Source organism: Myxocyprinus asiaticus, chromosome 40 (assembly GCF_019703515.2).
Source record: "Myxocyprinus asiaticus isolate MX2 ecotype Aquarium Trade chromosome 40, UBuf_Myxa_2, whole genome shotgun sequence".
NCBI lineage: Eukaryota > Metazoa > Chordata > Actinopteri > Cypriniformes > Catostomidae > Myxocyprinus > Myxocyprinus asiaticus.
Window position 1 is genome coordinate 7435819 of NC_059383.1, and position 15482 is coordinate 7451300.

Sequence of the window (15482 nt, forward strand, 5' to 3'; positions counted from 1 at the left end):
AGTTAACATGAACTAACAATGAACAATACTCATTAAGCATTTATGAATCTTAGTTAATGTTAATTTCAACATACTGTATATTAATACTGTACATTTTTTTAATCAAAAGTTGTATTTGTTAACATTCGTTAATGCACTATGAACTAACATGAACTAATAATGAACAATTGTATTTTTATTTACTAACATTGAAAAAGATCACTAAATGCTGTAAAAAATATATTGTTAATCATTTGTTCTGATACTTAATGCATTAACTTATATTAACGAATTAAACCTTATTGTAAAGCGTTACCAAAATTGTGCATTTCTTAGGGCCATGATTTTTGGGTGAACTATCCCTTTAACAATAAAGGTCAACAAAAAACAAGGCACAATTTAACATCAAATGCAGTGCCTCTTGCTAGCTGTTTTAATAGTTGTGCACTGTATCCTCAGTGGCACAATTGTTTATGACATCTCTGTAATTAAAAGAATGTTTCAGGTTAAATACAAGTAAAGGTCATTTGACAGCATTTGTGGCATAATGTTGATTACCACAAAAAATTATTTTCAGAATCAGAATCAGAATGAGCTTTATTGCCAAGTATGCTTACACATACAAGGAATTTGTCTTGGTGACAGGAGCTTCCAGTGCACAAACAATACAAAAACAGCAACAAGACAGAGATAATAATAAAAAATAGAATAAAAATAAAAAGTGAATAGAAAATAAAGTAAATAGAAAATATTTTGTCTTGTCCCTTATTAAAAATACAATTAAAAAGAAATAAAATATCTTGATTACAGTGAAGCACTTAGAGTACAATGGAAGTAGGGCCATCCCATAAATATTAAAACACACACTGTTTCAAAAGTATAGCCACAAGACATAAGCATTATGTATTACGTTAGACATGATATTTAGTGTGATGAATTCAGGGATTTACTGGTGTTACTGTGTTTACCAGATTACAGGGTTTACCGGCATTGGCAACAATGTTGTTATATTAAATATAATTTTTCACAGATAATTTTAATAAGCAATTTTATCACATTAAAATCATGTTTACACTTAAGACATTCTACGTCTTGTGGCTATAGTTGGTAAAATGGTGTGTATCTTAAAATTGATGGACTGTCTTTTATTCATTTAATTTGTAAGTGCCTTACTGTTTTCAAGACATAAACAACTTTAGATTAAACAGATGTTTATGCAATTTCTTAATACAGTTTATGAGCTTTTGGATAACACATTTTCTTTAATATGATCTCGTAAATGCATCATGCATGTTGTACTGTATATTTTCATTCGTTTGGTATACTTACCATGACAGATGTGAAATTTGTACTATGAGAAATGCGCAAACTGTATTGTGAACCATAATGCAGAAGTCCTTTTGTTTTGCAATATTCCATAAAGGAAAAAGAACACTTGGATTTACAAAAGTGAACTCTTATTAAAAAAATATAAATAAATAACATGCAGATCAGAAAAGAATGATGTGCCCTCTTTTACACGTAAAGTCAGACTGTAGCAGGTGTGTGATGGCACTGCAGATTTACGTCTGTGCGACCTGAAGATTAGATTAGTTCCTTCTTATAAAATCTACTAACTCTCCCTCTTACATCTCTCATATTCAATAGTCAGGCACTTTCTCTTTGAGATTAGTGTTTAAATTAGTTGCAGAAATGTTGTAAAGAGTTTAAGCCTATACAATTTGGATATGTCTCTTTAAGAATTAAATAGTTTAAATGCATCCAACATCTCAGAGTAGTATACTCTAAAACAACAACAACTGAAAATAAATTTAATATACTAAACATGTGCAACTATACAGCAATACATTTTTTTAAAACAGTCATTGATATACAACAGTAATAGGCTGCTCAATAAAATACTGAACTCAATTTGGAAGGCAGGAAGATAGAGCCCAAACACAACAAATTTTGTTTTAACATTCATTAACATTATGGCAATAACTGTATTTTGGAGGAAATACTATTAAATTTGTGGAGGAAATACTATTAAAACATTCAAATTTACCTTTACATATAAAGTAATATTTGAATTTACAAATGAGAAATTGTAATTTTGCATTATTCTGCTCTCACTCACTATGATGGAAAAATATGGTACATGTTTCAGAAATATATACGGTTTGAACAACTCCTAAAAACTCTACTTCAAATGCTGTTCAAAACAAAAGTATTAGCAAGCTAATTTTTTATAATGCTTATAATTGCTTCACAAGCTTTAACGTGGCATTGCGGTGACAAATATATTTTAGATATAAAACACAACTGGGAGAGTTCATTCAAAACAAATACATTTTAAGGACCATGTGACTGTACATAGCTATTTTTGCAATGGGTCATGCTTGCTGCAATGGTAGCTGTGGATTTGGAGCTTCTGAGGAGTTCTGTGGCTGAAATTCTTTCACTGCAACCAGCCTTGGCACTTCTTGTCCTTCTCAGGAAAGCCATGAAGTTGTCATTTTGAGAACTGATTTTGGAGCCTCCCCCACCAAGTGTCTGTGTGCCAAGATCACCTTGCTTGTTTTCAAAGGAGTCTTTACGACCAAGGAGCTTTCTTTTAGATCTGCAAAATGGGAAAATTATTTGAAAGCGAACAGAATGTGGAAGCCAACTTAAAAACAAGACAAGAGCTACACTGGAAATGCCAACTTAGTTTTTTCCCCATTATTCCGATTTTGTGATGCATGTAAACACCTTTACCAGCATTCTAGAGGCTTATCCAATGTGTGCAAGTGTTGTCCGCATGCCTGTTAATGCTTTGATGTCAAAACCAGAGAATAATCTGATTATTTAAATTGCATTGTCAGATTTTTTAAATATTCTGATTAATGGTAGTTGTCAGCGTAATGTTGTGCATTTCAGTGTGCTCACTGTGATTTCGTAGCAGTAATAGCTTACCTGTGGATGATGGTGAACAAGTCCTCTGTTGTGTGAGATTTTGACTTGTAAAGAAATACATCGTCTTCCTCTCCCACCAATTGTAGAGGTCCAAGGTCTGGCATACTGTCCCTTTTTTCTACATTGTATGAGGGATGATCTATTGAAATGATGAATAGGATATGATGAGCCTTGGAGAAACAGCTAGTCATTACGGCAAGTAACAATTCAGCAAATCAAAACAGAAGATCGAATTCAGTCTAACTTCTTGCCTATTAATGGTTTCTCACCTGGTGTACTTGAGTGTTGTTGTTCAACGGCCATAGGATACGGTGGAATGACACCATAGAGGGTGACATGATATTGACTTGCAGTAGTTGGAGATTTTGGAGACTTGCAGAGCTTAGAAGGAGACTGGACATTGTCCGAGTTCTTCAGGGTAGCGGAGTTATCGGAAGGCGAGTTATCCACACCTGGAGTCTTTGCCAGAATTGGTGTTGACGCTCTTCTCTTCTTTTGAAGTTCATATGGGTTCGAACGGGAGGTTTTGTTGAAGGAAAGCAGATTTGAGTCCTGTGGCTCAAGAGTGCATGGGGGTTGTGGCTGATGGGGCTCCCTCATTGGCTGCAGAGTGTGTCCATCGAAAAATTGCTGCCACCTCTGATGATGTCCTTGTACAATACTGGCAATATTTGGGGATGGTGCGTTCACTGCAGGTTTTTCTTTGTTAACCATTGTGTAAATGTCCTGCCGTTCACTGGCTATGACTGTTGAGGGCTCTGGATCTGAAACTGTTCCAAAACATGGCTGCACCATGGCATTGGGTGGCCATTTGTTTCTCTGGGGCTTTGGAGCCACTGGTGGTTTGGCTTTTGGGCTGTTTGCGGGGCTTAGAGAGTTTCTACCCCTTTCGGTCTCCTCCTCGATAACCTCTGTCAAAGTTTCCTGTGCATTCTCTAAATCAAAGCTACTAATTGAACGTAAACGCACATTGTTCAGCTCTTCTTGAGTCACCACTGGCATGATGAACATGCTGTTACTCAGCCTTTGCTTGGGTCTGGTGGCTTCTGTGCTGTCTGAGAAGCGACGGTTTGCTTTCGGTTGAGCTGTAGAAGGTTCTGGATCAGGGGTGCACTGTTGAACCTCAGGAAGTTGAAGAGATAGCCTTGCATTTTGGTGCCTTGCCCTTTGGCCAGGAATTGCACTGGAAGGCTTAGGGCGCATCCTGCAGCCCAACTGAGAAGGTCCCCTGTCAACTGAGGTCAGGACTGACTGAGTGGGTGTTTCACATTGGCTTCCATAGACACTTGATGGCGAATTTGACACGAGGGGTTTGGAAGGAGAAGGAATGTATGGCTGGGAGGGGGAGGATTGAGAGGAGGATGGGGAAGTGTTAGCTTCAGAATTACCATGGGTAATATCATTTGTTGGAGCAGCCACAGAGGGACCTAAGCCAGACTTGTATGGCTCACTGGACTGTAGCTCATTTAGTGCTCTGTGACAAGAGATAGATGGCATCATTGCCACCTTTTCAGGTGCTTCGTTTGTGGGCGTTGATTGCTTGCACTTACCAACTTCTGGTTTAGATGTTGGAATAAGATCTGGCAGTAGCATGATGTTTTGGCCATCTTTTTTAAGGTGTGCCTTTGTTTTATGTTCAGAATGCTTCCCAGTTGTGAGCCTTTGCAATGACACGGTTCGTACTGGCGGGGCTGGTTTCCTTTTGGCCTTCCTAAGAACAATGCTCCGGGACCTAGACCGTGGCACCGCATCCGGAAGGCGATCTCTCCGCCTCGCAGAGGTGCTGTCACTGCCACTGTCCTCCGAGCTGCTGCTGGGATATGACAGGGCATAGCTTTCACAACGGCGCCGGGTCACACCTGGGTTGGAATTGATGGTGGTAGTAAGGGACAAGGAGTGTCTGTGGACCTCTATGTTACTGACTGCCCTACTCCTACGCTCCTTTTGGGAGTTCACACAATCTTTATCCCATCTTATCACGACAGCAGAGTTAGTCAGTGATGTCTGACTTGGCTCTTCTGTATCCTGGAATTGTGGAGGAGGTTTGATCACATCAGGTGCCATCAGAAAAGAGTTCACATTATCATCCCACTCAGGTGAGAAGGTTGAAACGATAGGGCCGCACCAACCCTGGGCAGAACAAACCAAGGTGGTGTGTTCCATCTTTGATTTTAAGTATAGCTCTGCACTTTGTAATAAATCAGTTGTCGAGAGATTCCATTGGTTGTTTTAATTTGTTCTTCAGTGTATTCTATGAGATACACAACCTAAGGCAACAGAAAAATAATTCATTTCAGTGCTGAGATGTTATACAATGTATTCAAATATTTAATCTCTCACTCAAGTGGTTCAATGTTGTTCAAAATAACACATGGTGACATCACTTTCTAAATGCTTCAAACAGAGTGGACTAAAACTGTGAGGAAGGGAAAATCAGCCCATCTTGGTCTTTGTTTGACACATGAGTGGGTGTTTGCCATGGCAACAGTTACCTGTTCATCCATATAGAGACAGAAAGCAGACTCGAGAGAAATCTGTATTTGCACATGCGTTTATGCTATCAGAAGCAACTGTGAGTGGAGAAGGAAAACAGAATGGAATTACATGCTAAATGGGAAAAATGACTGCTTACAGTGTACCAAAGTTAGTACTAGGGATGTGCCCGAAGCTGAATACCTTATTCGGAAAGGCACAAAAATGACTTCAAAATGAATAACGAATTCATCCGCATAATAGTAAAAATATTCGGAAGACTGATCATCCAACGAACACAAGCGATATTTCAAATAAATATATCGAAAATTTCAAAGCAATGATGAGTGTGTGAAGCCAGTATTACTACTGTGTAAACCTTATGAATGAAAATGCACACGGTGTGATTTCAAGTTCATCGGATGGCCGCAGTCTCAACTCCATATGCAGTCTCCGTTAATTGTGCGCGACTTAGAAATCTAAGCTTGTAAAGAGTATTAATTATATAATACACTTTTTCCACTTCTTGAAATGTCTGTTTGAAATGTCTGATCTGTAACACATTAACACCAAATGTTTCACACAACTTACACTTAAGGATTTATAAACCAACCTGAGCACGATGTTTAATTCCTGACCAGAGAAGTGATGATTTTATAGTGGAGCAACTAAGTTGACCACATTTATATCCACATTACCGATTAAGGTAATTATCTGGTTAATCCTTTATTCCAAGCATGTTTAAATGGTCCATAGATGTTTAAATACATCATTAAATACATAGAGTGTAAATCTATTCAGAATATTCCTGCACACGGAGGATTGTGAAAAAACAAAAACATGCACATTTCTTTCGCTTTTCATTTCTAGAAATATATAAAGGCTCGATCTTGCAATGTATTCCACTGCATTTCACTAATTCTGCACATGTAATTTAACTAATTAATTATGTCCTCCACAAAAATATGTGAACACAAAATAAGCCTCAAGTATATTATAAAACGTTTTGATAGAGAATCTTTTAATTTAACTTTAACTTATTTATTTTAATATTCGTATTTATATTTAATATTCGCTGCAAAATGTGTGCTTTACATTTTACAATTGCTTGACACCTCGTGCCTCCAGAATAACATTGTTATACATGCACACTGCACAGACATAAACGAAAATTCTGTTTCATTAGATATTAATGTTCGAAATATCAGGAAAAACCACAGTTAACAACATATTCCACAGCACTGACGTGCACAGGATGGGGGCAGCAGGGGAGCAAGCATGGCGTTACTGTATGAATGTATCCTTCGCTAACAGTCTTGTGGAAGGGCCCTCCGAGAAAAGATTCACTTTCTCACTTTCGTTTTGAACGAGATTCAAGTGGCATCCCCTCCCGCAACAGTGCCCTTCAAGGAAGCACAAAACGCAGTTTTGAATTCGCCCAGGAATATCGAAGTGCCGTTACCTCAGACGAGTAACAGGTCAGATAAAAAGTCCACTCCATTTATTGCGTTGTAAGTTCATCAAAAGAATAATACTCGATTGCTACCACATTTCCGACATCACGTAAAGCAAGTAAAGACTGACTACCACCCCTGGAGTCACGAGTTCGAATCCAGGGCCTGCTGAGCAACTCCAGCCAGGTCTCCTAAGCAGCCAAATTGGCCCAGTTGCTAGGGAGGGTAGAGTCACATGGGGTAACCTCCTCGTGGTCACCATAATGTAGTTCGCTCTCAGTGGGGCACCTTGTGAGTTGTGTGTGGTATTTTTTAAATAGCCTGAAGCCACCACATGCACTATGTCTCTGCAGTAACGCGCTCAACAAGCCACGTGATAAAATGCGCGGATTGACAGGCTCAGACGTGGAGGCAACTGAGATTCCTCCTCTGCCACCCGGATTGAGGCAAGTGACTACACCACCATGAGGACTTAGAGCACATTGGGAATTGGGCATTCCAAATTGGGGAGAAAAAGGGGAGAGAAAAAAAGATCCAGGAGGGAATTCTCTTTCGGATTATTTAAGCATTATTTTCGCTCTGTAAAAGCACCATTTTTTGTATGTGCTGTCTGCGCTGGTTTAGTGCAAGATTCACTAAAGGAATTATGCAGATCAGGCAACAGTGTAAACACACTTTGTGCTGGTTCTGAGCGCTATATAGCGGAGGATACAGCAGACCACCGTGATCTGACACCCTTTGCCGCAACTGTAAAGCATCACTCCACTTCTGTGATTCAGATATCTGAATCGTATCTTTAACATGCTGAAAGTGGGCTTGACTACAGTGTGCATCTGGATATATGCCAGGTTATAAAGCTCTTCTCCATCATTTGATTTTTATTTGATGAATTACTACTGCCATGATAAATAAAAATAATAGCACAGTGTGAATTGTGCCAAGCAAATGGCACAGTTTTGTGAAGCACAATCAGTAATTAGCCAAATTTACATAGAAAGTAAGCGTTTGCACAGAGAAGAATGACATTGACCTACTGCAGCGATGATTGAGCCTCTTTAAACCAAATTGCAGGTGGTTAGTAAATAAATTATATTGACGGTCTCAGATGCAGAGGCAACTGAGATTCGTCCTCCTCCACCCGGATTGAGGTGAGTCACTACGCCACCACGAGGACTTAAAGCACATTGGCAATTGGGCATTAAATTGGGGAGAAAAGGGGAGAAAAATGAAGAATCCTTTTATCGTGTCTTTTTTCGTACAATAAAAGGTGACGAAGGCTGTCATTCTGACTAACATCTCCTTTTTAGGGCTGTCAATCGATTACAGTTTTAATCAAATTAATTACATGGTGTCACAGTCTGTCTCCCTCATTTTCTTCATTTTCTTCAAGGACTCTTATTTTGTAGTTTTCAACAGGACTACATTTCCCATAGTTCACGTCCCTCATCACTTCCATCTGTTTCCAATCCTCCTCACCTGCCCTTCATTTCATCATTAGTCATTGATTGTATAAATACCCTAAATTCTGTTCATCCTTTGTCAGTCCTTGAAGTGTTTTGTTGAGTTAATGAAGTATTATGTTGTGCTTAGTTTTTTTGATGTTAAGAGTTAGTGTTTGATTCCACTCCAGTGAATGTTCTACTCCAATGATAATAATTAAAGGATTTAAAGATTCCACTCCTGCGTCTCCTCTCTTCCTCTCCAAGACACCAGCGTTACACATGGTGTCCCGATTAATTAATCTTATATATAAATATTTGCTGAGAAAGCCACTCAAATAACAATAATTCAACATATAATGATGAAATAATTATAAATAGCTATCTTTAGATATTTACAAATTATATAGTATATTTACAGTATATTATGCATATATGCATGTATATATACAGTATATTATATACATACACTGGCGGCCAAAAGTTTGGAAAAATGTACAGATTTTGCTCTTATGGAAAGAAATTGGTACTTTTATTCACCAACGTGGCATTCAACTGATCACGATGTATAGTCAGGACATTCATAACATGAAAAGTTACTATTACAATTTGAAAAAAAGTTCAGAACTTAAACTACTTCAAAGAGTTCTCATCAAAAAAATTCTCCACGTGCAGCAATAACAACTTTGCAGATCCTTGGCATTCTAGCTGTCAGTTTGTCCAGATACTCAGGTGACATTTCACCCCACACTTCCTGTAGCACTTGCCATAGATGTGGCTGTCTTGTTGGGCACTTCTCACGCATCTTACAGTCTAACTGATCCCACAAAAGCTCAATGGGGTTAAGATCCATAACACTCTTTTCCAATTATCTGTTGTCCAATGTCTGTGTTTCTTTGCCCACTCTAACCTTTTCTTTTTGTTTTTCTGTTTCAAAAGTCTTTTTCTTTGCAATTCTTCCCATAAGGCCTGAACCCCTGAGTCTTCTCTTTACTGTTGTACATGAAACTGGTGTTGAGCGGGTAGAATTCAATGAAGCTGTCAGCTGAGGACATGTGAGGTGTCTATTTCTCAAACTAGAGACTCTGATGTACTTATCCTCTTGTTTAGTTGTACATCTGGTCTTCCACATCTCTTTCTGTCCTTGTTTGAGCCAGTTGTCTTTTGTCTTTTGAAGACTGTAGTGTACACCTTTGTATGAAATCTTCAGTTTTTTGGCAATTTCAAGCATTGTATAGTCTTCATTTCTCAAAACAATGATTGACTGATGAGTTTCTAGAGAAAGCTGTTAATTTTTTGCCATTTTTGACCTAATATTGACCTTAAGACATGCCAGTCTATTGCATACTGTGGCAACTCAAAAACAAACACAAAGACAATGTTAAGCTTCATTTAACGAACCAAATAGCTTTCAACTATATATGATATAATGGCAAGTGATTTTCTAGTACTAAAATGTTCTACTGACGATGACTACCACCCCTGGAGTCGCAAGTTCGAATCCAGGGTGTGCTGAATGACTCCATCCAGGTCTCCTAAGCAACCAAATTGGCCCGGTTGCTAGGAAGGGTAGAGTCACGTGGGGTAACCTCCTCGTGGTCGCTATCATGTGGTTCGCTCTCGGTGGGGCGCGTGGTGAGTTGTGCGTGGATGCATTTTATCACATGGCTTGTTGAGCGCGTTACCGCGGAGACATAGCGCATGTGGAGGCTTCACGCTATTCTCCGCGGTAACGTGCTCAACAAGCCATGTGATAAAATGCGCAGATTGACGGTCTCAGATGCGGAGGCAACTGAGTTTCGTCCTCTGCCACCCGGACTGAGGCGAGTCACTACGTCACCACAAGGACTTAGAGCACATTGGAAATTGAGCATTCCAAATTGGGGGAAAAAGGGGAGAAAAAAAAAATACAAAAAAATAAAATACAAAATAACAACCAGTGGACAGAGCAAAAGTTGCCGTGAAAACTATTGCCAGGTACCTTTCAGATCAACAAAAAACAGGAGAACATCTTGCCATTCACGTGCACTTGTGTGTGCATTCACAAATTTATGACGTTGTTCCATTGCAGCATTGCATGTGTATGACACATATTACAAGCTGCCATGTTGGAATAAATGCGCAAAATAAGAAGCTAAGGCAAAACCAATTAAACAAAGCTGACATCATTATGTAAGCAAAAGGGAATATCATACACATTAGAAGCGACAAGTTGCATGGCCAAAGTCAGAGATGACTTTGTCAAAATAAACAGTATTGCTACAAAGGACAAACATCATAGACACAATTTGCATGATATCAACAAACCTTTAAATACAGTAAAGAACAATTCTCTGAGATCTGAGGTGATCGAACCCAAATGCCCTCAAAACATCTCATATTCTCCCCTACATCTTACCTTTCTTTCGGCTCTGGAGACTGAGCAATGTCTTCTGATGCTGTTCCCACTCTCTCTCTCTCCAGCTCACCGCTCCTGTTCAACGCATTCACATGCTGTTACCATGACGATAGAAATTGGGCTGCTTGCTTCCTCTGAGTTTAAGTTCATTGGATGCTGTGTGAAGAGAGAGAGAGAGGGTGAGACATATTACATAAGCACCAAATCCTCAGAGATGCTGCAAAATTCACAGTGTTGCTGTCAAAAACAGCTATGTACCAACTCAGAAGTCAGAATGTGCAATGCCAGCATAGTTCCTCAGCTAAAACAACACAAAATGACATTTGCACTTAAATTCATATAGCGACACAAAACACTGTAACCTTCATTATGAATCCAGAAGAATGACACTGAGTAGTATATTTGATTGTGTGTTAGCTACAGCTTTACTGATTAATTGGTGCTTTTGTGATAATGAATCACAGACATCAATTATTAACATAAAGTTGGTGTGTTCTCAACGTTTGATTTAATAAGAATAATGTTATGTTACATTAAGGCTTTATTAAGTGAAGAAAATGCCTTAACAAAACTAATAGGACCAATGGACCAACAAACTACAGTATAAACTGTTCACAAAACATAGCATTGCAGTACCCTGTTGAAAAAAATTAGCTGGTCTCCCAATCTGGTTTGAATGGTCTGTTTTGCTGGTTTTAGAGGGGTTTGGGGAATCTGATCAGACTGGGAAACCAGATGGCCAAACAGCTAAACCAGCAAAACACTAGCTTGGCCAGATTGGGGAGATCAGCTAGATCAGATGAAGACCAGCCTGGCCAGACTGGTAGACCAGCTAAACCAGCTGAAGATCAGCTTGACCAGGTGGAGAGATCAAGTAGACCAGTTGAAGACCAGCTAGACCAAATGAAGGCCAGCCTGGCCAGGCTTGGAGATCTGCTAGGCCAGCTAAAGACCAGCTTGGCCTGGCTGCGAAACCAGGTAGACCAGCTGAAAACTAGCTTGGCGATCAACAAGACCAACTAAAACCAGTTAAGACCAGCAAACCACATTTTCAGCAGGTAAACAACATATCAAAACAGCACAGAAAAGAGACAGTGAAAAAAACAGTAAAATATTAAACGTATCAGTGCAGATGTTACTCATACAAGTGAGTGAATGAGTGATATAAGAGAAGTGAGAAAAGAACTTAGAAGTCAGATACACCCAGTTTGAGATACCCTGTGAACAAGGTGTTTACCATTGTTCTGCAATGCCCACATTTTAACAACAGAGGTGGTGCGTGAGTGCATGTTTGAAGAGGTGTAAAATATGTAATCATTCTGTATTACACAATTCAGTTGCATAACATGTCCATTTGATAGTGAAACGCATGTGGGAATATTCAGTGTAGCATTGCTGAAGCACCCAGTAGGAGCGTACCCTGTTTGAGAGCTTAGAAAGGGACTATTGTGATGCATTTACTTTTAGAAAATGGCTTAAAGGGATGGTTCATCCCCCCCCCCAAAAAAATGTACTCACCCCAATGTTGTTCTAAATCTATATGACTTTCTTCTGTTGACCACAAAAATGTCAGAATGTTAGCGATGGACAGCTTCTGTGAATTGTGACTGAAACCCAACAAAATCAGTTATATAAGTTATATATTCAATGATAAAGACTTTTGCTGCTCACATTATCATCTAGCAATGCCATGCTCATTATATTGATCTTCTTGCTTCAGCTAAAGTTGAAATGCATAAAACTGTAAAAGCTTTTAGATGATGCACAATGTAATATTCATGCATCAAAAGAATTTTACATTAGAAATAAAAAATTGTCCAATTGTGCAAGTTTTGTCTTGTAAACATATTGCTCCTCTATAACATCATATACAATAGGGTAAAAAAGAAAAAAGAAAGTTTGTGTGGGCGTCAGTGGTCAGTACCTTCTGGCAGCAAATGTTCTCAGCCGCAGTGAATTCTCTAATTCTCTCGACTGGGATGCCTTCAGTGTCAGCTGTTTAAGTGCATGTGCTTTTCTGTGTGCATGTGTATCTTATGACACATGCTCCGTCCCACACCCCACCTTCCACCATTTCTCATAAAACTCACACCAAACCCACAAATAAAGCTTGAGGCAATCCCTTGAAATAGGGGAAGATGAGTTGCTCAAGCAGATAGTGACAGAATATGCAAAGCTTGATTTCTAGATTGCTGAACAACTGAGCAGAGGCAATGGCCAAGGTAAGCAAAAGTACTGTACTGGGGAGTGATCGCAACATGACTTCTTGGGCACTATCCGCACTATATGAAATAAGGGCAACACCCAAGAACATCTTTTCATTGAGTGTTTGTCTAATTTAGTTATAGTTTATTTAGGTTTTGCGAAAGGAAAAAATGGAATGGTCTCTAAAATCTGCCCAGGTCATCTGTGCTTATTACTACATTTCAATTCAGTAAGTAAGTAGCCTAATACAAAATGTAAAGAAAGCATTAGAGAAACATAGAACATCAGGACAAAAAAGCTTTGAATAAAGTAATTCATGCAATTTAAACTTTCACATTATGGTTGTGTACGTTTCACAAAATAAGAGGTTGGAAATTCAGTGGGTAAAATTAGCCACTACATCATCTGTCAAATATATACAGATAACATATTTGAAAACTCATAATGTGATGATTTTATTTCTGTTAACATAAATGTATTAATAGATTTTTTTTTTTTTTAAAGGAGGGTCAGGTCAAGTTTTTAAAAAAAACGTTTTATCAATATTATGACACAAATGCTGTCAATTGAGCTTAACTTGAACTCGGAAAATTCCTTTAAAATGTGTTCATGTAAAATGTTTATCAGTGTTGAACTGTATCTTTATTTACACGCCAACAAACGGTGACTTTTTTTGAAAAAAAAAAAAAAAACCTACCCTGAGAAATACTCACTGAATTGAAGTGACCGACAGATAAAAAGGACAACATTTGGCGGTTCAGCATTACCAAAACAAGAGTCACTGCTGTCTGTGTGGTTGAGTGTGCTGCCATCTGCCGTCATGAACAACATCAGGACCACGGTCAGCTCTGTCCCATCATTCCAAACAAACTGAAGCAGAAGTTTTTATGTTGCTAAAACTTCTGAAACATAACTACCATACTGTTCTTTTTTTTTTTTTTTTTTTTACTAGATCAAGGCACCATACTTTTTGTGAGCTTCTTTGATTATCCTGGCGTCGCGTCGCGTTCCGCCGTTCGCACGTCTTTGATTGGTAGACTGAGTCCTGACGTCAGAATTCCGCCCATAACGCTGAAAGACGCGAATGCGCTTCTTTGACAGCTTCTGTGATAATAATGGGACTACATGCACTAGCTTTGTCGCGTCTCTTGCTCGATGGGGTGTTTTCTGACAGCAAATGCTGTGGTATTTTTCTCGACAACAGACTCTGACTCACTGCCCATAACGAGCGCTTGACGTCAGCTGTACGAGTCATCTCAACGACCAATCAGATGCAAACAGCGGCAGGCGCCGCTGTCTGTGAACTGCCAACGCGTTATGAGCGGAATGACAACCCAAGGCTGAACGCTCCCCAGGTAAGAAACCTTAAAGCTAATGAACGGGAGAACGAATATAGGACAGTGCGAGCAAAGAAGAAGAAGACAAAAAAACAGTTTGTCGCCGCCACGTCTCCATCTTTACCCCTGGAAGATGCGTTCTGGCTCGGGACGCTTTCCTGAGGATCATCATCAATTCTTCATCTTCACTTAATGGACGAGGGATGAAGACAGGCGCCTGTTCCGTGGTAGGTGGCAATCTTTGTTTTATAATTTTAAAACATTGATCTATGATTTGCAGCAATGTTATCACACATTCTACATTAGATTTCCACATCAGATAAAGAGCTTAGTTATATGTCAGAAGAGGAAGAAATACAGCCTCCATTTGAATGAAGTATAGCCCCATTTTCCACGTGAGCGGTAGGAGGGCTAAAAATGGAATACGTCTATAAATAGCTCATTCACCCCACTCATCATTATGGTATAAACTACATATTAAATGTGCTTGAGTGGAAAGAAAGCTTACTGTATGTTACAATAAAAAAATTAAATACGTTTTATCTAATTAATTGTGTTAGTATAGTTACTCTTGATGAAATTATAAGCTAATTATAATTTTCAAAGCAAATGTCAACTTAAATGGGGCAAATGTCATAATGTAATATAATATAAATGTGATCAAGTAGTACAGAGTGTCTGACTGTCTGTCTGTCTATCTAGCTAGTTGCGTTCCCTTCTTTTTGTTGTCTTCCTGTCAGCAATGCCAGTTTTGGAGCATTTTAAATGTATTCTTTCTGGAGACCAAAAACAACTTTTGGAGAAGGGTCTTACATTTGTTTCTACGCCAAAAGGGTCGACTATGTGGAACTCAGAGGGAACTTTTACCAATATCATAGAAAACTAAAACATTTAGATCACTTTGTTTTTAATAATGAATTTTCCTCAGTCCCTTTTATTGAAAAATCCATGTGGGAACCACCAGAGAAAAATGTGTCTGCTTTTATTAAGAAAATTATTCAAAGAGATTTTTTCTTTTTTCTTTTCAGGCATTTTAATAATCAGGATTCTATGGATAACTTAACGATGGAACAACGTAGGGCTTTATAGCTTTTAAAAACAAACCGGAATATTGTAATAAAACCAGTGGAGAAGGTTCAGCCTAGTAATTATGGATAGTAGCCAATATCTTTTAGAAGCGAATCATCAATTAAGCAATGTAAAACATTACTGTATATGCCTCTTTCAAATTCATTACAAGAAGAGACTCCAAACGCATAAG

At 38.6% G+C, this 15482-nt stretch overlaps 2 protein-coding genes across 5 annotated transcripts in view; one reads left to right on the forward strand and one right to left on the reverse strand.

Moving 5' to 3' along the window:
- Nucleotides 1-428: 428 nt before the first annotated feature.
- Nucleotides 429-13931, reverse strand: LOC127430413 (NHS-like protein 2). 4 transcript variants are annotated; one of them, XM_051680153.1, is made up of 5 exons: nt 13852-13931; nt 10680-10835; nt 3186-5183; nt 2917-3055; nt 429-2581 (listed from the first exon to the last, which is right to left on the reverse strand). In XM_051680153.1, exons 3-5 carry the CDS (start codon nt 5077-5079, stop codon nt 2314-2316), a joined length of 2301 nt encoding a protein of 766 aa, XP_051536113.1. In that variant the 5' UTR covers nt 5080-5183; nt 10680-10835; nt 13852-13931; the 3' UTR covers nt 429-2313. The 4 variants fall into 4 exon arrangements, with proteins under 4 accessions (XP_051536113.1, XP_051536114.1, XP_051536110.1 ...); XM_051680154.1 differs by lacking the exon at nt 13852-13931 and adding an exon at nt 13652-13758; XM_051680150.1 differs by lacking the exon at nt 13852-13931 and adding an exon at nt 12198-12278.
- Nucleotides 13932-14235: 304 nt separating this feature from the next.
- LOC127430433 (G-protein coupled receptor 12-like) overlaps nt 14236-15482 on the forward strand; it is a 10253-nt gene continuing 9006 nt past the window's right edge. The window contains exon 1 of the mRNA XM_051680195.1: nt 14236-14448. The gene's annotated coding sequence lies outside the window, so the exon portion shown is untranslated. The remainder of the gene's footprint in view (nt 14449-15482) is intronic.